This window comes from Pan paniscus, chromosome 9 (assembly GCF_029289425.2).
Source record: "Pan paniscus chromosome 9, NHGRI_mPanPan1-v2.0_pri, whole genome shotgun sequence".
NCBI lineage: Eukaryota > Metazoa > Chordata > Mammalia > Primates > Hominidae > Pan > Pan paniscus.
In genome coordinates, this window is record NC_073258.2 from 129,228,403 (window position 1) to 129,249,918 (window position 21,516).

General features: G+C 45.1%; 1 protein-coding gene across 4 annotated transcripts in view; it reads right to left on the reverse strand.

Annotated features, from left to right (window-relative positions):
• The window catches only part of ETS1 (ETS proto-oncogene 1, transcription factor), a 145,497-nt gene that overhangs the window by 86,973 nt on the left and 37,008 nt on the right, over positions 1 to 21,516 (reverse strand). For all 4 annotated transcript variants that reach the window (XM_055095081.2, XM_055095080.2, XM_055095082.2 and 1 more), the window contains one exon: positions 10,477 to 10,621. In XM_055095081.2, the coding sequence (XP_054951056.1) occupies positions 10,477 to 10,621 (145 nt within the window). The remainder of the gene's footprint in view (positions 1 to 10,476; positions 10,622 to 21,516) is intronic.

A 21,516-nucleotide genomic window follows, 5' to 3' on the forward strand; every position in this document is an offset into this window, starting at 1 on the left:
AAAAGATTAAAATTCAAGAAAATGTGGCATCATGGTAGTTGGTTTTATTGTTCAGAAACTTTAAATTCAGAGTTTTTAAAGCCCAAAGTATTGATGAGATGTCCAAATATTTCAGGTATGGTTGAAGTGAGCACAACAACTTTCTGTTATTTCTAATCTGTATTCCACTCTCCAGGAACAGCCCACAGGCATTTCTGTCTCAAGGAGCTAGCCACTTTCATTATAAAACCCGAAATTCAACCAGTGAACATTCACCAGGACGTAAGCTCTAAGCCCTGCTCAGCTAAGAATATCCACCTGATGTATTGACCAAAGATGAAAATGCTAAGACATTGCTGGGAAGTTCAAAGTAGTTGACTTGGGTTGGGTAATCTGTCTAGACTGGAGAAGTCTGAAAATGGCCTCCTCTTGTCTAAGTGAGTTTGTAGCAGTAGATGTTAACAGTCAATGGTTCCAACAGAAGCTAATGATCAGAAATGAGGGCTAAGACTCCAAAAGAATGACCTTGGTTCAGAGGCAGTGCACTGAAAGAGTCTGTAGCATCTAGGAGTTTTTCTGCCATAGTCATTCCTGTATACAGTCTCTTGGCCATGAGGGATTGGTTCCAGGACAACCCCTTGCCTAAGATACCAAAATTCATATACGCTCAAGTCCCTGATATAAAATGGTGTAGTATTTGCAAATAACCTATGCACGTCCTCCCATACACTTTAAGTCATCTCAAATTTACTTATAATACTTAATACAATGTGAATGATATGTAAATAGTTGTTATACTGTATTGTTTAGGGAATAATGACAAGAAAAAGTCAGTACATGTTCAATACGGATGCAAATATTCTTAAAAAAAATTTTTTTTTTTTTGCTCTGAAGTTGGTTGAATCCATGAATGCAGAACCCATGGATACGAAGAGCCAAGTGTACATTGTTTGCAGGGGGGGGGAAGGTGTTAGCTCTGAATTTCTGCACCCCTATGCCCTTTAGGGGCACTATTTCTACATCTTTTCTTCCCTATATGACATAAGGATGCTAGGGACAATCTACTGTGCACTAGAAAGGCCATGAGACGCAGATCATAGTGTGACTTTCCTGTGGTGCTTTGACACAGACTGAAGCTCCCCATCCCTACCTCCAGCTCACTTTAGGGAGGTCCCAGGTCCACAGTTTTCCTGGGGTGTTTGCAGAGATCATCCTGAGGAGCATGAAATAAAGAAATATGTTAAAGAAAAAGGAGAGATCTGGCTAGACTTTGGGCAAGGCTGCAATGCTTCTGTCTCAGAGACAATGGAATGGAAACAACTTCCAGATTTAAATACACTCTCTTGGGACTGACCAGAGCAGGGAGAAGGGATTTATAGGAAGGAAGTTTATACCAGAGAATTCATCCCAGTTCAACAAAATGTGCATTGCGTACTCTAGAAGTACAATGTGCTAAGTGCCGCAGGAAGGTACAAATGTACCTTTCCCTTGGAACAGTAGTTTTTAACCTCTTTGGGAGTCTCAGACAACTTTGAGAATCAGAGGAAAGCTACAGATCCTTAGAAAAATTTCTGCACAAAAGTTCAGCAGGATCACACTTTCCTGAAACTCTCCTGGGCAAGAACCCCTGCTCCATGAGAAACAGCAGGTCTAAGACATGGCAGAAAGTTGTCAAGATTGATTTTTTAAAAATGTATGAGGTATGTAAGATAGCCAGTAAAAATGGCAAAGGCAACTGGAACTCTGTAGCTACTTAAATCACTGGTATTTCTGCCTCTCAGGCACTACTTCAGCAAGTCTCAGGAGGTATGGAAAAGACTGATGACACAACTTTGAAAATTGGTGGCTTTGTTTTTTTGGTTTTTTTTTTTAATCCCACCTAACAGAGATCCCAAAGTCCTGTTTTCTTAAATGGCAAGAAAGTTTGAAAGAGGCAAACAATTCTTCAAAGGTCATGAGGAATCTAACTAGGATGTCCAGGAATGGAGTGGAAGAAGCGTATCCCTATTTTTAAAAATAGGGATGATGGGGAGGGTGTGGCCAACTGACTAGATCAAGATGTGGGGCAGGGTCTGGACTGAAAGCTGAGGGGCCACTCACACTGGCAGCTTTGGGGACAGCCAAGGTTGCCCCATGCTTCAGTGGGAAGGTGATTTTTCTCAGAGTGCAACTACATTTCATGTTTGACTGATGACCTCTGTCCCATGAGCTATTTATGCTCTTCAGACAGCAGTCAGGGAACAAGACAGTGAAGATGGAACCTGGAGGCATTCAATAGGGAAAAAAAGAGAGAAAGAAAAAAAGAAAGAGCAAGGAAGGAAAGGAAAGGGAAGGAAAGGAAAGGAAAAGAAAGGAAAGGGAAGGGAAGGAAAAAGAAGAGAGAGAAAAAGAAGTGAGGGAGTGAGAGACGAAGGAAGAAAAGGAGGGAGGGGAACCCCGGGCAATTACAGTAATGTATGAAAAGGTAACCTACGAAATCAGAGTTAAGAGCCTTCTCCATGCCATGCCTGGTGCTTTGCCATTTCCACATTCAATACGGTTTTATTTTTTTTTTTTAATTTCTTCCTTCACAGTAATTCTGTGAGGTGGGCACTATTATATTACAAATGAGGAAACTGAGGCTCAGAGGGTTCAGTGATTCGTCCAGGGTTGCACAGCTGGTGGGTGGCAGAGCTGAAACCTGTGCCCCAAACAGCCCTACCCAGCTCTCTTGATCCTTTGTTAAACGGTAACGACACACACTCTTACCTATCTCTCTATCTCCCCAACCTATCTAGAACTCCCTGTAACCTCTTGCAAAACTAAATCTAAGCCCAGAATCTCTTCTGTTCCAACCGTCTATTTCTTAAGCCCCGCTTGGGGCCCAGGCGCTGCCACAGGCCGAAGGGCGAGGTTCGGGCCGAGGCAGCCCACGCCCGTCCTCTCCTCCCTCCTCTCCTGGGAGTGGAAAGCTCGTCCCGGGACGCCCCAGCTCCGGGCCGGCTTCGCCTGCGCCCGCGTTGCTGGCAGCGCCGGGGTTAACCCTCCCGCCCTGCGGAGCAATGATTTCTGTTTTATTTCAGCAGGGGAAGTGTGTGCTGCCTGATTAGCCTGATGGTTTCCTCTTTTCCCATAACCTCCAGACCCCCATGGCCCAAGTGTTTACTCTCTGAAATAAAAAATCTGCTGGTGTTTTTCTTTTTGTGTGCTCGTGTATTTTGGGAGGATTGCAGGGGAGGAAGGCGGGGTGGGGTTAGGGACCGGGAGGCTGGGGGAGGGGAGCGGGCCGCCTCCTCCAGCTGCAGGCTCCGGGCTGAGACCCCTGGCTGCAGTGCAAGAAAGCAACTTATTAATGAGGGAGCTGGGTCTCCTGCCTCGGCAGCTATAAACACAGTGAACATCTGGAGAGAGAGCCCGTGTCTCTAGGCGGCCAGACACAGCACTACAGGCTGTCCCTGCGGCGCAGCCCGCCCCCACCCTCCACTCTCTCGCGCCCCTCGCCCCTCGCCCCTCGCCCCTCGCCCCTCGCCTGGGCTCCGGCTCCCACCTCCTCGGCCCACCCGAAGATGTCCATTCACCCAGTGCGGCGGCCGGAGCCGAGCGGGGCCTGACGCCAGCCAGCGGCGTCCACCGTCCCACCCCCGTGCGAGGAGTTCTAGGAGAGGGGTCAAACTGCTTGAATCGCATAAGAACCCGGTGCCCCAGGGACCTTTTCCCAACTCGGACCAAATATTTGTGGTTTGAAAAAGTTGAGAGAACGTTTTTTCTCTCCGCAGCCCCCTGGGAGTCCCAGCGCAATGCTGTTACTTCCTAGGATGTTCGAGAAGCTGCGAGTCCGAGGGCGGGCCCGCGGAAGGCTTGCCTTTCCATTGTCACTCCACGAACCCAGCCCGGAGGCTTCGGTTTGTCTGTCTTGGTTTCCTTCCTTCCCGGGGACCTAGAGGGGTGATTTACATTTGTAAAGGCCTTTCCAAGCCCTCCTTCCTCGGGGCTGTTGGGGTCACTCCTGAGAGCATGGGGTCTCTGGTCTCTAACCTGGGTGTGCAGCTCTTTCTGGCCCTCACCAGGCTGGCCTCTCCTTTGGCTGGTGAAATGAGGCACAGTGGGCAGATGCTAGCACATTACCCTTGAGCAAGATAAGAGTGGGCAGGACTCAGATGTGAGTGGGCATCTGGTTTCTTCGATTCACCTAAATCCACACTCACACCATGGCAAAAGGAAAAAGAAGAAAAGCAGCGTTTATTTATTGGTCCCCTGCGATAGGCCACGACCTTTTAACTATACTACCCTCATGCAGTGGACACAAGAACTCTTTGGAAAGAGTGTATTTCACCTGTGAAAGGTGAGGGTTAGGAAGCTCAGTGGACTTAGCCAAGGCCGAAGGCCTGTACCAGGATGTGCTGCTGGGGTCTTGAGGCATAGGCTGGCTCTTCCCACAACGCCAGGCCAAACCCTCTGCTTAGACTTAACACTCTTCAATTATACTCAAAATGTATACCAAAAGACCTTGTAATCTGAATATGAAATAGTACCAGCTCAAAAGCTACCAAGGCAGCAGGAGGTGGGAGGAAAAAGAAAGAGGCCATGTAGGAAGCAGGAGCAACTTCAGTCCACAGCTGATCAGAGGCATGCCCTCCACTTATGGAGAATAGGGTCAGGCATTTGCAGAATCTCAGTATCAGATGAGCAAACTGACGGAGCGAGTGTGCGGGAGATATTAGGCATGTGGACTCTCCCTAGTGGACTGCTTGGGCCAGGCTGGCCTTGCTTTCCTTCCTCTTTCCCTGGCCCTCTCAGAGATGGGATGGGGATATATGGCAAGGCTGTTCCTGCATCAGGCTTCTCTCGGTACTCTCCCTTGGGAGTAGCTTGTCAGGGCAGCTAGGCCCCAACCTCGGCCTTCTGTGAAAGGCTGGAACCTCAGGTAGGGTTACGGCTTGCTCCTCCCAAACAGCACAGCCATCCAGGCAGAATCCAAAAAGGTCCACGTTTCCCCATCTCCCTTAATGTTTGGACTTTATTTAAAGACAGGAGTTTAATTCCCTAGTCTTGTCCTAGAAAATAGTTGGGCATTAGCATAGACAGTTCCTCAATGAGCTAGAAAATTGAAAGAATAAAATAAAATCAAGAGACTGGAGTGGCTCAGTTGTGTTTCTAATTCACTTTGCCTGGACTCCCTGTAAGTCTTCTGTAAGAAGAACCGTCCAGCCTCTTCTCAGGGACAGCATTAGTCCAATATTGTAATCGTCCGATGTTACAACATCCCTAAAGCACACACACTCTCAGGACCGTTCTGTTCTGAAGAACAAAGAACCTGACACACACCCTTTAGAAAAGAAAAGCACACCCTGAATGAGGAAAGAAGAGAGGGGTGCAGCAGATGATAGTCTGAAACACCATTCTGTAAAACCACAGACCTGCCATAAGAATAAACATTTCAGAGCAAGGTGAGTCTCCATTTAACAAGTCTCTCTGGCACTCCCTCAGCGCTCTCAACACTTAAAAGCCAAATTGGAGGCATCTGTGCTTCCTGCTGAGACGTCCCACCTGGTCGTGGATAGCCCTTTCCAAACACTGGCCCAGGTTTGATCTCTCCCAGCCGCTAGGGCTAGGCCGTATGAGAAAGCCCCAGGAGGGACTATGAACTCGGACTCTCAGCGTATCTCCCACTTGAACTTCCAAAGTTTATTTGGAAAAGACATTCTTTAGTTCCACCATTTTGTTAGTAAATTTGTTTTAGAGATTTTAGTGAGATCCAAAGCCACACATTAATACTGCCAAACTTTATGTCATAAATAAGTGTAATATTTCATATGGAAACCATTTGCTCTAGCATGTAAATGTACACCCACACACACACTTGCATAAAAGTTGTTTTAAAGGAGAACTGAGGCTTCCCCTTTTCCATATATTTTCTCAGTATCCCGGGCGTGGCACTGGTCACCAAACGTGTTCAACCAATCAGTGGGTCACTCTCTGACTCAATGAAACCCAGTTTGGACTCCCAAAATGCACTTTGGGTCAATGAGTCATAATAGCAAATATTCATATCAGGCTTGCTAAGTGACGGCACTGTTTTATGCTTTACACATATTAACTTAGTGGTTCTCAGAGTGTGATCTCTAGACCAGCAGCATCAGCAGCACCTGAGAACTTGTTAGAAATGCAAATTTCTGAGCCTTAGCCTAGACTCACTGAATCAGAAACCCTGGGGGTAGAACTCCATAACCAGTGTCTTAACAAGCCCTAAAGTGATTCTCATGTACCCTGGGAGTTTCTGCTTCGATAAGTCTGGGGTACGGCTCAAGATTTTGCATTTCTAACAAGTTCTCAGATGATAGTGATGCTGCTGGTCTGGGGACCACGCTTGGAGAATCATTGGTATAGATCCGGAAACTGGGTTACAAGATTAAGTTGTCTAAGGTCACACAGTTAGGAAGAGCTGATGCAAACACAAGCAACCTGGGTCCAGCGTCTGGGTTCTTTCCTACTACACTAAATAAATGTCCTTTCTCATGAAGAATGGGAAGTGGCAGATAGGCTGTGAATGTGGTCCAGTGAAGGTTTTACTGTGTTCAGCGACCAAAGACATAGCAAACTGCATTCTACAAGAAAAAGTATTGTCTTGTTTCTCAAATCAAAGACCATGGTAATAAGACTATAGGTTCCTCCTCATGAAGGTAAGTTGTGTTTCCTATGTTCTCTAGCTCCAGGCTGCTTCCCAGCTCTAAGCAAGTATTTTGCAAAAGTGTACTTTGCTCACAACATCACATCCGTAAGTTTGGCTGATTTCAGACAAATCCATCCTTGAAATGAAAAATAATTTGATACTATAACACTTTGGAAGAGTGCTAAGCAAGCATCGTATTTTCTGATACGAACTATGACCATTCATGAGCATCATAAGGGTGAAGTTGAAATCAAATATGGACCGCTGGCATTGATGGGATGGACTGACGTCTTGTGTCCTGTGTGCTCAGTTGGGTCTCTGATGTCGGTTTTGGAAAACAGGCAGTGTCTGACTTCAGCTAGGTCTGGGCATCACTCTGAGGCTCACTACCATTACCCTGTGTATCCAACAGGACTGTGGGTAGGAACCAGTCATGACAGTTAATGACGGTAAAACGTCAGTGAGCTCTTAGAGACAGGAGCAAGAAAATGAAACATAAAAATGATTCTTGTTATGGTGGTTGGAGAGAAAGGGCTGAGGTTGAGGGACAGAATAGAGGAAGGGAGCAGAGAGGAGGCAGGGTCAGTGGCTCCACTCCAGTCAGACTATAAACAGTAACAGACATTTCAGCCGTGTCTTGTGTAAGAGGCTCCATTGATTCACAAGGTTCCCTAACAGAAGGATGACGAGAAGCTGAGACAGAAAGGGCCCATTCATTCATGCAGAACACCAGCACTCAGCCCCATTGGCTCTCGCTAATGGCTCCAGGCTGATAGGGAGGAGGGGGAAGAGGCCGACGGTAGGAGGAGGTAGAAATGAAAGAAAATGATGACTACAAGATTGTTGTGAAGAAATGTACAGCTGCACAGGCAATTGCATGCAAATGTGGCTTCCCTTTTTAGCTGTATAGCTAATGTCCTCGGATTCATCTATTTTTCTCTTTCATGTTATCTTCCCCTCCTGTTCTTGCCTTGTCTTTTTCTGGGCTCCCCGCTTTTTTTCCCTTTCCCATTCATCTTTCACCTTCCTTTCCCATTATTGCCTACCATGCTACTAATATCCACCTTTATTTTCTGTCCATTTTCACACATCTCTTCTTTCTTCCACCACACCCGCTTTATCATCTGTTTTGTCCAATCAATTCTCGACAGACCTTGGCGCTTTAGTATTCTCTCCCACTCACCTGATAAGTCTTTCCCTCATTCATACTTTCTCTCTGCTTGATTCTCTCTTCCCCTTCCCTCCACCCTCCTGCCACCCTCCTCCTCCTCCTCCTCAGCCTCTGCCCCTTCGTAAATAGGAACAACATTCTGAAAAGGCTTGCTCATTCCTTGATGGCCCCTCCTGTCAGTATTCTCTGCACTGACAGATGTGTAGTCCTTGGAAAAGAAGTTCATTCATCCCTTCTGAGAGCATGAACGTGAAGGGGGAGCAGTGGTGGGCAGTAGCCGTGAGACGGAGGACGGGAAGGAAACTGAAGTTATAAATAGGATAAAAGAAGATGAAAAAAATGTCGAGTATTTTTTCTCTTTCTTTATATTCAACACATCTCCAAGGAAATGTACCACAGCTGGAGAAATCACTGGTTGGTCTATGTCTTCATCTCCCTTCCCTATAACCCCACAATCCCCGTCCAAACAACACCCATCGCTGAGGAGAGCTGGACCACAGCCCAGAAATAATCCCTCCAACTCCTTCGTCTGGGAAGCTCAAAAGTTAAAGGAGGGGCTAGAAAGGCTCAGGGTTCTTGCCAAACATTTCCATCAGAGGGAGTATAGGACAGTGGGAACTACAACCATCACATTTGTGAAGAGATTGCCCCCAACTGGTAGAGGCCACACCCCGATGGAAGCTGTGTACCATCTCTGAGCTGCAGTTGATGGCAACCCAGGTCATTCTAGGAATGGTTATTATATGCCCCAATCTTCTCAACCTACCAAAAGCTGGGGTGACCCCAGCTTCCTTCTTGCAACTATAAACTATGAGAAGAAGATGATATTACCCCACTATAAGTCCTTGCATTTTAAAGCTGTTCTTCATATGCTTCCCAGACACTGTCTCACAGGCCATGAAATAAAAACATCTTTACCTTTGAGAAACTTGACAAAGAGTAGCATGAAAAATCATCTCCACTTGGGAGTTTATGTACTTCAGTTTAAGGAAAAGGAAGGCCATGTCTCTTTGCTATGAAGAAGAGACATTCTGATCTTCAGGCTATGAGCAAATGGAGAAGGCCTCAGATGTTAATAAGATGTAACTTGTAGCAAGCAGAGACCATCAAGAGCTGAAAGTGTTAAAGCAAGGCAGCTTTAATCTCAGTTGCATTGGGAGATATAAGACTTAAGCCTTGTGGCATTAATAGGATTCCAGAATTATACAAATATAAATACAGCCATTTTGACCTTTTGCTTATGCAAACAAAACCTATTTTGTTTAGAATTTTAAAGGATCACTTTTCTCATGTCCTCAAATTTTTAGTCCTTAAGTCTGACGTGTGAGCAGGTACAAAATCCTCCTGGCTCCCTTGTGAAATGGATAGGTAGCTGAGACATTTGTATTTATGCTTAGAAGAACTGAGATACCAAGCAGAAAGTGACAGCATAAATATTATTATGTCTACAATCCAGGACAGTGCCAAAGAATACCTCAAAGATCAATGACTATCGAGTCAAGGGAACATGGGACACAGGAATCTATTTCATTCTGCCCTGGAGAGAAACCAGGCAAATGGAAAGCTACTCCCCATGCCTCCTCACCCACCATACACACAGCCCATGGAGTGGCACAGCATCTTGCCCTGCGTCTGTTTATTCCTGATGAGCAATAAAGCATGGGCAACAAAGCAAACATTTATTTTACTTCTCCACTGTTATTTAAGTAATTGACCAAAGAATGTTGTGGGGTAAAATAACACTGAACCAAAAAGTAGCCTTCAAGTTAGTGACTCCCCCTGCCATGCCCTGCCCAGGTCTTTCCCCAGAATTACATTTTCCCAACATGTAAGAGTAATGACATTTTTATGCTAAGAATTTATCCTGGGAGAAAACACAGATTTTGACTAGCTATTTGGTATTCAAATATGTTATCATAACATGGTCTCATGTGAAAGTGAACTTAATATCTGAATTGATCATTTCAAAATTCCCAAATTCAAATTTAATGGTTTTTGTTTAAAAACAAAACAAAACAAAACAAAACACTAGCTGGTAAACCAAGAACTAGTGGAATTTGTGAGAAACAGAGTGTCTCCTGAAAACAGCATGGAGATGAGGACTTCAGATTCCTGAGGTCCCTGGGAATGCAGATCCATTGATTTGAGAGTTCTGTGGAGGAGACTCCCACTCACCAGAGGGCAGCACTGCCACCAGCAAGTGGAAGGAGAGAAGGGAGAGAGAGACAGAGGAAAAAGAATCGGGATCCAGGTGGGCATGGACAGAGAGGCCAGGAACAATGGAAACAGATGACCATCGAAAGAAAGCATGTTCTCTAAGAAGGCCGAGCAATTCACACACCTCTGTTTATCCAGCTCAGACTCTGTGACTGCAAAACTTCTAGGCTCTCTGACAACAGCCAAAACAGGTGTCAGGAAATGCAGGATAGGCAAAACTATTTGCAAGGTGGAGACCTAAAGCAACCTTTCTTGGGCCCATTCCTAGAGTTTAGACTTCCTGTCGGGGAATAAAGTAACCCAAAATTTATGGAGAAGGCCCGGGACTTTCCATTCAAGAACAATAGCATCCGTACCCGCATAAGCCATGGCAGCTGTTATTTGAAAGAATGCAGCCCTCATCACATTTCCATTGTCCTTCAACTCTATCCTCATTCCCAGCTTTTGTTTATCTTCCTACCTGAGACACAGTGTTCAAGACCAGTAGGAACTTCCTGAGTTGCCATCTCATCCCAAAAGGGGTAGCAAGGTCTTTGCTGGTGATAATTGGACTGGAAACCACAGTTCATTCGAGGATCTTCATAAGTGTTGCTAGGTCCTTGCCTCTGTGCAAGAAAAAATAGAAGAAAATATATTAGGAGGAAAATCTCTGTTGTTTAGCCCTAAAGGAACTATGACTTCATATCATCCAATCACATGTAAGTAAGAATCATCTATAGATGATGACAGAACAGAGCCAACTCTTGTTTTCTTCCCTTATCCCCCCACATAAAGACGCAGGGAACGAGAAGAATTTCTGACTCAGACTATGCATGCATTTATCTTCCTCCATTTCTTCAAGTGTTTAAGGACTACCTTTTCTGGCCTTCAAATAAGAACCCATGGTTAACAGCAGGGCCGAATGCTGACCATCTTGAATTTATACACTCCTGGCTTATTTTTAATGGTACCTTACTCTGTAAAAACGTCATGAAAGGATATTCTTACAAGGCTTACTCCACTACCATACAGCAAGTAAATGATACATGCCAAAGGAAAAAAAAATGGACCTATGTAATAAAATTCACCTCATTTTTTGGTTAATCAGTGTGTATAGGTTTTAAAGACATTGGTTGCTAGGCAGGAATTGTCCGTTTGCCCCAATTTTCGAAGACTTGTGCCACACTCTTAGTAATAATTTTATGAACTCCATAAAATATACAATCCCAATCTACATAGTACTCTCTAAGAAAGACAGATGTGCTATGTGGAAGGTCATGTTTCGCTGTGTTTAAAACCCTAGCCTTTGAAGCCAGGTATACATAATTCAAATCCCAGCTCTATCACTTACCAACATGGAGCCTGGGCCTGTTCCTTAATCCAAACCTTAGTTCATGCAATTGTAAAATGAAAATAATAGAAACTGGAAACATGTACATATAGCTCTAGCTACTCGGGAGGCTAAGGCAAGAGGATCACTTGAGCCCAAGAGTTTGAGGCTCAGTCAGGGCAACATAGCAAGACCCAACCTCTAAAAATAAAGTGAAAGTAATAATACTTACCTCATGAAGTAGGACGATTGAATGAAATAATGTATGAGAAAATTGTATATAAAGCAAATTAAAATATAAAATTGCATTTAATAAAACTATATATTGTATGAAATGCATGTGATAAGTATGTGAGGCCTGGTCTTCAATATAAGTTAGGCATTATTTTAATTTAAGAGATCCTTAACATTCCTGGAAATGGCCACATAGGTTAAAAACTAAGACACAAAAGGAAAAGCAGCAAATTCACAGAAAGAAGATTTCCTGAGACTAGGACTCTAATCGACACTGGCCCATCCTCAGCTTTCTTTTTTTCTTTTTTATTATTACTCTCTTGGGTCCCTGCACCTTCATAAAAACCCCAACTAAGGAAACCAAACTCTGCTAGAATTTAATATGGTTAAATCTATTGACATTAAGGTCTCAATAAATGTAGCTCATAAGATGGTATTCTCACCCCTGAAGACTAGCTTGCAACTCCCAGGAAGATTCTCCAACTGGAGAACTTACGTCTTCTCTTCTTCTGAGCATACAAGAATTCAGTACTACTATGTTAGATTCAGTTGCCCACTATCTGCTCTCTTTCCCAATTTGCAATGGCCCATTCACTTAAGTTCAGTAAAAATAACAGAAGAGAATATATTGACACAGAGAAAAATGACAATGAACCCAAAAGGCAGAAGAAGGTTCCATGCACATGATATTGGACCTGGTGTTCTATAATATTCATAAAATCATTCAAATTAGAGCTGGACGAAGTTTACTTTGGGGCTGTTTATCTTCCAACTGCATTAAAGGTACTGAGGATGTAAGTGGGACTCAGTGGAAATGTCGCCAGTTGTGTTGCATCAAAGGCTAACATCCTTAGCCTGCTGTTGCCAGGGGCCTTGATGAGCACTGTGAAAATGTACAATGGCAGATTTGCCACCTATATGTGTGTGGGGCCAAGAGACAGGGGAACCATCAACAAGAATACACTACTGAGCATCAGTCAGAAAATGTTTCCTGGCCGGGCACGGTGGCTCACGCCTGTCATCCCAGCACTTCGGGAGGCCGAGGAGGGTGGATCACCTGAGGTCAGGAGTTCGAGACCAGCCTGGACAACATGGTGAAACCCTGTCTCTACTAAAAATACAAAAATTAGCCAGGCATGGTGGTGGGTGCCTGTAATCCCAGCTACTAGGGAGACTGAGGCAGGAGAATCGCTTGAACCTGGGAGGTGGAGTTTGCAGTGAGCCGAGATCAAGACCATGCCACTGCACTCCAGCCTGGGTGACAGAGCAATACCCATCTCAAAAAAAAAAAAAAAAAAAAAGAGAGAGAGAGAAAAGAAAAGAAAATGTTTCCTTAATTTTGGCTTCAAACCATTTTGCTGGAATGTTATTTAATGCTATATGCTCCTGAAGCAGCTACATTAAATACTTCTTTTGGATTCCCAACAATAAGCAGGTCTTTAACAAAACTTTGAAACTGAATCAATTCAAAACACACTTCCTAGTCTTATAAATCAAGCCTTGTGCTCTCAATATCTATCCTCATCTTTTTCATATTCCTTTAGAGCCTTTTTCAAAATTTAATGTCAAGTATTAGAGTTGTAGGAATAGGGTCTTGAGCGAGAAAATTTTGATTCTAAATGCTGTGAAGAAGAATTCTAAGTTACCCACATCTGTCTTCTTTTGGGACAGCATGCATGGTTTGCCAAAAACAAAAGATCCTCGTAAAGTGGTAGTAGGTAGTTGGTTCTTTTAAGTAGGTAGACAGGTAGTTTGTTACAGGCCCTGCTAGGGTGGTGGGAACCTAAGAACCTGAAATCGGATTTAAAAGTTTGGGTTTTGTCTGCTAAAGAAAAGCCAGTTGAAGGCAAGGTGTCATTGGTAAAGAGGGGATGAAGAAAAGTGGTCTGGGAACAATGTGCGGAGGACAGAGAAGGTAGATAATCGGTAAGTAGGTAGGGTACAAAATAATGTGGGTCCACACCTGGGTGATAACAGGGTAGCCATATTGTAGGTCAACTCACAGGCTTTGAGTAACAACCATGCACAGAATCAGCTTGATTTTACGTGGTTGGTTTTTTTCCTGGAGTCTCTTCTGCCCACAGCTGGGCTCTTGGTCAACACGTTTTTTATTTTATAAATGAAACCCTCTGTATATTTTTAAGGCATAGTTCCTCTGTAACTGTCCTCTGTGGAGCCACCGGATCCTATTTTTAAGAATGAGAAGGCAATAATGTACAAAAACTACCATTAACCACGAGAATCTTTACCAGGGGATGCTCCTGAGAAGCCTTTCATGGTTTTGTTATCTAGACACCTGCCTGTTTATTAGACATTTCATGAACTGACTTAATAACTATTTCATAGAGTATGAAAATGATATTTTTACTCAAGAGAACCACATCACCAGTTCCAATTCATTATGAAACTGCCTCAGTTGAGGAGAAAAAAAGCAGGTTATTAACAGGTCAGAAATCTGGGCAGCCCAGCCCCCACCTCATTGCTTGAAAAGATCACCACACCAAACAGGTCCCTGTTTATTGGGCCTCTTCATTGGCATCTTCCTTTCTTGGCTGCAACTGGAGATGAGTCAACAAGATGCAAGCAACACTCCCCATCTCCGCCACATGTTTAAGAAAACCATCTGACAGGTTCTCACTCACCCATCCCACAGGTGATTGCCGAAAGGACCTAACAAACATCACACATCTGTTCAGTGCCCCCTGGCACTCTGCATCAGAGATGGTCTCCTTTCTTTTTTTTCTTTTGAGATAGAGTCTCACTTTGTTGCCCAGGTTGAAGTGCAGTGGCGCAATCTCGGCTCACTGCAACCTCCGCCTCCTGGCATCAAGTGATTCTCCTGCCTCAGCCTCCCAAGAACCTGGGATTAAAGGCACGTGCCACCATGCCCAGCTAATTTTTATATTTTTAGTAGAGTCGGGGTTTTATCCTGTTGGCCAGGCTGGTCTCGAATTCCTGCCCTCAGGTAATCAGCCTGCCTCGGCCTCCCAAAATGCTGGGATTACAGGCGTGAGCCACCGCGCCCGGCCGAGATGGTCACTTTTAATCCTCACAACAATCCTGCAAGATTAGTATTTTCATCTTCATTTTACAGAAGAGCAAACTGAGGTTTTAAGAGGTCAAGTAAATTTCCCAAGGCCATGCAGCTAATAAAACAATGGAGACAGAATTCTAACCCAAGTCTATTTGATTTCAGATTGTCTTTTCTGCTACGTGCACAATATGCAGCTTGCGTGGCTTAAGTACAAATTGCTCAAGAATGGTGGTTACTGTTCCATAATAGGTACTTACTGAATTATGGCAATGTGCATTCATGGACTAATATATTTGGTGCACCTAGTCTATGACAAGTATTATGTTAGATGCTAAGAATGTAATATAAGCAACAAATAAACCATGGCCTTAGGAGCGTACAGACAAGTAAACAGGAAATTACAGTGAGGGATGGGACAGAATTAAGTACCAATGTGTAGGGGGAGGGGAATAGCAGCAGGGAAGGCTTCCTGCAGGAAGTAGACTAAGGTAATAACTGTAAGATTGAGTAAGATTTGCCCTGAAACATTCGATGAAAGGCCACGTGAGCAAAAGAAGAGGAAGATAATCCATCCAAAGGTAAAAAAGAACATATACAGCTATGTAAGGAGGAATAAGAAAGATTCAGGGAGGTGTTATAGAGAAAGACCGTGTTGTTTGGAGGTGACAAGCAGGAGGAAAAGGTATGCCCTTGGGCAATGAGGATGGTAGGAGTGGAGGGTAAGTAGTAAAACTTCAAGCCGGAGGGCAGGGTAAGACCACAGTGTAGAGAGCCATGCAGGCCAAGCGGGAATCTGGCCTCAGGAGAGAGCCACTAGAGGCCATGCTAGAGGCCTGGGACATGGTGAAGCAATGCCTTCAAGAAAGACTCATTTGATGGTGCTGAGTAGGACAGACAGGGCAGGGCAAGAAGGCGAGGAGGCTGACACAGGTCAGGAGGAGAGCCTTGCCGAGCCACATTGGGAAAAATCAGTAATACTGATCTTGACTTTATTTAAAATTTTGATTTTTTTTCATAATAATGTTTGCATTAATTCTGATTTTTCAAAGATATTACATTAAGATATTATTCAACTTGATTACTGAGTTTGGGGGCACCCCATGTGGGTGCCTCACTCACCTCACTGTAGTCCAGTTCTGAAGAAAGAGTTGGGCCATGGGTGTCGAGGGGAAGAGGAAATAAGAAATATTGGATGTGTTTTAAAGGAAAAATCGACATGATTTATGACTGATTGGTCATAGGAGATGAAGAGAGGGAAATCCAAGATGCCACTTAGATTGCTTATGTTTATGTAGTGAAAATGGTGAATCTACGGGACAGACATAAATAAGGAGAGTGGAAGACAATGTTGCCTTTGGTTGAGCTCAGATGGAGTGAGGGCAACTTGGTGGAGGGTCCCTAAGGTGAATGCATGATGGGAGAAGGCAGGAAAGAGTCAAGCTAGACCTAGCAGCAAAAAGGGTGGAGTTAGAGCACAACTCAAGGAAAATGGCAGTCAGGACAATAAGGGAAAGAATTGAAAGTGGATCTGTAAAGCTGCTGACAGTTAAGAGGAGAAACAAGGGGGAAAAAGCACAAGGAAGTACTGGTTGAAGACATAGGAGGAAAAACAAGCAAGTGTACAGGATCATGGAAGCCAAGAGCAGAGCTTTAAGCACCAGGGGTGGTGAACAAGAGGCCACTAAGAAAAGGGTGGTCTTGGCCGGACGCGGTGGCTCACGCCTATAATCCCAGCACTTTGGGAGGCCGGGAGGCCAAGGCGGGCAGATCACAAGGTCAGGAGTTCAAGACCAGCCTGGCCAACAAGGTGAAACCCCGGCTCTATGAAAAATACAAAAATTAGCCAGGCGTGGTGGTAGGCACCTGTAATCCCAGTTACTCTGGAGGCTGAGGCAGGAGAATCATTTGAACCCTGGAGGCAGAGGTTGCAGTGAGCCGAGATCGTGCCATTGCACTCCAGCCTGGGTGACAGTGTGAGACTCCATCTCAAAAAAGAAAAAAGAAAATAAAAGAGTGGTCCCCAGGCAGCCATGGAGGAAGGGATTCCCCTGGGCATCTTAGGAAAACACACACCTCTTCTCTGCTCGTCACATGCAGTGGTGAGCCGTGGAGGAAACAGCATGGCTCTCCCTGTCCTCTTAGAAAGAGGCTACCAGAGGACATGAGCCCACAGCCTGAATGCTCCACCCATCTAATCCTGGGAATGAAATGAAGCCCCGGAAGCCTGGAAACTAGTTGGACAATGGACACACCTTGGTCCTGCTCTGCTCTGAGGTGAGCCAGCCCTACAGCCACCACCTGGGCCGACCACCACCACCATTCCTGCAAGGAGGCACTCATTGGTTTGTGACCCTTCCCTAGCACCACTTCCCAGTGCTTCAAAGTCAGGAACTTGGATCTTGCTAGCCCATTCCCTCCTCCACTGCCCACGGTCATCTCCCTGGAACTGCCTATTCACCTGTCCCCTCCAGCCAGCCACATCTTAAAGCCATTCCTTTTGCTCATAGCTTTCCCTGTCTCCACACCTCAAAGTCCCCAAAAATTGAAAAAAAAAAAAAAGAATAGGAGAATATATTTTTACAACAGCAAATCATGAACATGAGGAGTCTGTGTCTGTGGAGTGGGTGATCTATTCTTTCGGTCAGCTTCTGTCTTTAGCAGAACAGTCTTCAGTGTCCACATGCGATGAGTAACTCCCTAGTTGCTCACCTTCTGTATGTGTTACTTGGAGCCTAAACTCCATAGGAGCAAATCTGTCTTGTCTTTGCTTGACTTCAGAATCCTAGGGTTTAGCCTTAGTACAGGGTCATAAACATGTAAGACACTATACATATTTCTAGATGCTAGTGCTTTCTAAAAATATTTTAAACCCAGAAGCAAGGCTGAGTCAACACTGGGTGGATGGGCACTATGATTTGCCACCATGGAAATAACTTTGTATTATTTTTCTAGGAATGTCATAGATGCTCATGCACTTTAGCAGAAAGACACAAGACTAGAAATCAAGCAGCCTGGGTTCAAGTCCTGCTCTACATCTAAGGAGCTGTGTAACCTCTGGGCTGTTCCTTAACCTCTCTGAACCTTTGCTTCCTGAGGAGTTCGGCCTCCATGATCTCCAAGTTCCTTGCCAACTCTGTGTCATTTTTGCTGATCCATCCACATTCTTTCTCCTGACCTTACGACTGACAACCTTCATTGGATAAACAGCCACACCACGGTGGGCGAGCCTGCAGAGCCAAAAGTTATTGGAGGCATAATGTGGGTCTGTGACATACAATGTGCCCTTGAACTGCATGAAAGGTCTTACACTGTTTGTCTTCATTCTCTCCCGAAGCCCTGCTCCAACAGTTTTGTCACCATCTGCCCCACATTTCAGTAGAGAACAGTGAAGCTCAGTAAGAGTCTTGCTACTGAACAGTTATAGGGGCTCTCACCTGGCAGGTGCTCAATTAAAGTGTATGCAATACCTAGGCCATTTCTCTGCTTAAACCCTTCCTCCTGGTTGCATGTAGTTGCCCTTGTGCGACTCCATGCACTTCTGATAAAATCTGGACTTCCTCATCCTCAGAAGACGCTTTAGCACCTCCGCACCCTCCCAACCACCCTACGGATAGGCTGTTTGGCAATGGTGAGGAACAGTTTTGGTCAGAGGGTATTTGGCCTCAGAAGGACATGGGCAAGGGCGTGGTTTCTGGGGCACATCTGTTCAGAGGGCACGTTTGTTCTGCTCCCTTGAGAGGTAAAAGGGAAGGAGGCAAACAGAACCACTCCCCAGCTCTCCGGAGTTTGCTGATCAAGCCTGAGGGTGGTGAGGGGGTGCAGCCACCAGGAGAAGCAGGAACAGACAAAATAGGAAACTCTCAAAGGGCAATTTAATTTTAGACTCAAGGCCAGGAAATTCTTTTTAAAACAATAAGAGTAATGGGCTTGGGCCTTGGTGAAAGTGCAGGCCTGACACGCTGCAGGGTTCTGCAGAAAAAATTCTGAAGCACAGAGGGTTGTAGAGAAGGGGATGTCTAATTATGCTCTTAATGCAAAGCTGTGCTTAGCTTCCCTAGGGACCCCCTGGGGAAGCACACAAAGTCGGAGGTAGTGCAGCCAACACCAACACTACAACTCATACCTGCCTGAGACCAGGACAGCCTCCACTCACAGCCAACACTCGCTGAAACAGGCTGAAGGACAGGGAGGGGGTGGAACTTGAGACCACAGTCCTGGGGACCTGCAGTTGACACTCTCTTGCTGAGAGGTCTTAGATGAGAGACGTTTTATTTGTAAGCTTCTAGATCTGCAGGTTTCAAGTTGCCCCTCGCTTAGCATGAAGCCTTCAGACGCCCAGTGGTACCATGGGTGACAGCTTTAGGCATCTTGTGGTATGGAGATGGAGACTGAGGCTGACTCAAAACCTGGTTATGGACACGGTTGGTAGAACTTGCCATGGCCAGAAGACTATCCAGTAATTTCAATTTGCTCAGCAATCTACACAGTGGAGTTTGGGTTTTTTGTTTTGTTTTGTTTTTTCCAGAATCAGGAAAAACTAATTTTTCATAAACAAGGCATACAAATACATGAATGAAAATACATTATAAGTTCTTACATATCACCAAATATCAAATAAATAAATAAATAAAATAAATGTGTTTGTAAGGAGTTGTTATGGATGTGTTCCCCCAAATTTAGAAGTTGAAATGTAAAACACTAATGTGATAATATTAACAGGCGGAGGCATTATGAGGTGAGTAAGTTGTCAGGGCAAAGCCCTCAAGGATGGGACTAGGGCCCTTTAAAAGGACCTGAAGGAATGGGTTTGGCCGCTTCCCTCCCTTCCGCCACTGAGGACACAGCGTTCATCCCCTCTAGAGAATGCAGCAGGAAGGGTCCATCTTGGAAGCTGAGACAGGACTCTCACCAGACACAGAGACTGCCAATGCCTTGATCTTGAACATTCCAGCATCCAGAACTGTGAGCAATAAATTTCTATTCTTTTTGAATTACCCAGTCTCAGGTATTTTGTTATAGCAGCACTAATGGACCAAGACAGGAGTGCTATAACAAAATACCTGAGGAAACTCCAGTAATTCATTTAACCTCTTAGGATCTGAATTTCCTGATATTGCAAGACGGTCTTTACATTGTGGTCTGACTCTGAAATTCTCTAGCTTGTGATGATTGAACCTAGTAGCTTACAGAAGCCCCACAGTCCAAGATGCTGGAAAAATATAGGTTATTTTCTTCTTTCCTTCAATTTCTATGACAACCACTAAGAGTTATGAACATAAATAATTTCCCTAAACATTATGTTTCAGCAGTCTCATTCCCACTTTGGTTTTAAATTTCTTTTTGTGGATTCCCACTTCTCTAGTACCAAATAATTTGTCCATTGCTCTCCAGGATTCCCAGAGAGAAGGAAAGGGTGTCTTCACTAGGCTTCATGGTAGCAAGCACAATCACTGCATAAGAAGTGCAGGGACAGCAGAGTGACCCCTCTGTGAACACATCCAATGACTGGAGTCCGGAGGCCTATGGGCTGGAAGTGAGTGTGCCAACAACCAGAGCCCTGGGTAAGAAGGGAACTGCATCCCAAGGAGGCCCAATTAAACTGCAATTACTCAAGATAAGAAAACGAGGTCTGTTTACACAAAGGGGTTGTAAACCACCGGCTGTGACAAGAGAACTTTGATCTGGTGGCAAGGGAGCTGTTTCTCATGCAGGGCAGTGATGAAACAAGGAGGTTTCCCAATGAGGATGTCTCCATCTTCACCCCAGTAGCCCCATCTTCTTCTGGTAGCACCCTTGCATGGACAAGCAGAAATCCCCACCCCTTCCCAGCCCCAGTATCCACCTAACACAATCAAAAAGTGAAGAATAGAAAGAGATGAGATAGTGACTAAAAGGAAAAGAGAATTGATGGAGGTCATCTTTGTGGAGGCGCTTGACAAGCATGTTCTCACTGAACCGTCACAGTGACCTTCCACGTACCTTATACCATGCCTATTTTACAGATGAAGACACTGAGGTTCAGAGGAGGTAAGTAATTTGCCCAAGATCAAATAGCTAAAGAGTACCAGACAGGGCTGGGCGCGGTGGCTCACACCTGTAATCCCAGCACTTTGGGAGGCCAAGGTGGGCAGATCACGAGGTCAGGAGATCAAGACCATCCTGGCTAACATGGTGAAACCCCGTCTCTACTAAAAATACAAAAATTAGCTGGGCACGGTGGTGGGCGCCTGTAGTGCCAGCTACTCGGGAGGCTGAGGCAGGAGAATGGTGTGAATCCGGGGGGCGGAGCCTGTTGTGAGCCGAGAGGGCGCCACTGCACTCCAGCCTGGGCGACAGAGCAAGACTCCGTCTCAAAAAAAAAAAAAAAAAGAGTACCAGAGTACCAGACAGAACTTACTCCAGGTCTTTCTGATTCTAAAACCCAAGTGCTTTCCACTAGAATTTGGCTGGGACCCATTCCACAGCTGCCTGGACCAGGAGTAAAGGCTCTATCTCATGTCTGGTGTCAAGGAGACAGTGTAAGGTGCGTTGGCTTCTGCCTCACCAGAGGGCCTGAAGGTGGAAATAGAGTCCTGTGGATCAATCAACCAGTCGATCAATCAATTACGGAAGGAAGAAAGAAAATGTACAAAAGAAGAATTTCCCAAAAGGTTTTGTGACAGGGAGCTGCTCTGAGGGCCATGGTTAATTTGGAGCTCTTTTTCTGCAATGCACTTAGCTAAGCCTCATGGCAGGACTACCCTCTATGCTGGCACCAACTAGAGATTCAGCTGACCCCCAGGTACCCAAGTCCCACTGGAACTGCACAGGAGGGACGGAGGCCAATGCCCAGAGCTGGCAATGACTGACAGCCTCCCTGGGGTCCCTCCCAAGGTGACATCCAGCATGAACTCAGGCTTATTTCCAGTGCCCTGTTCATTCAG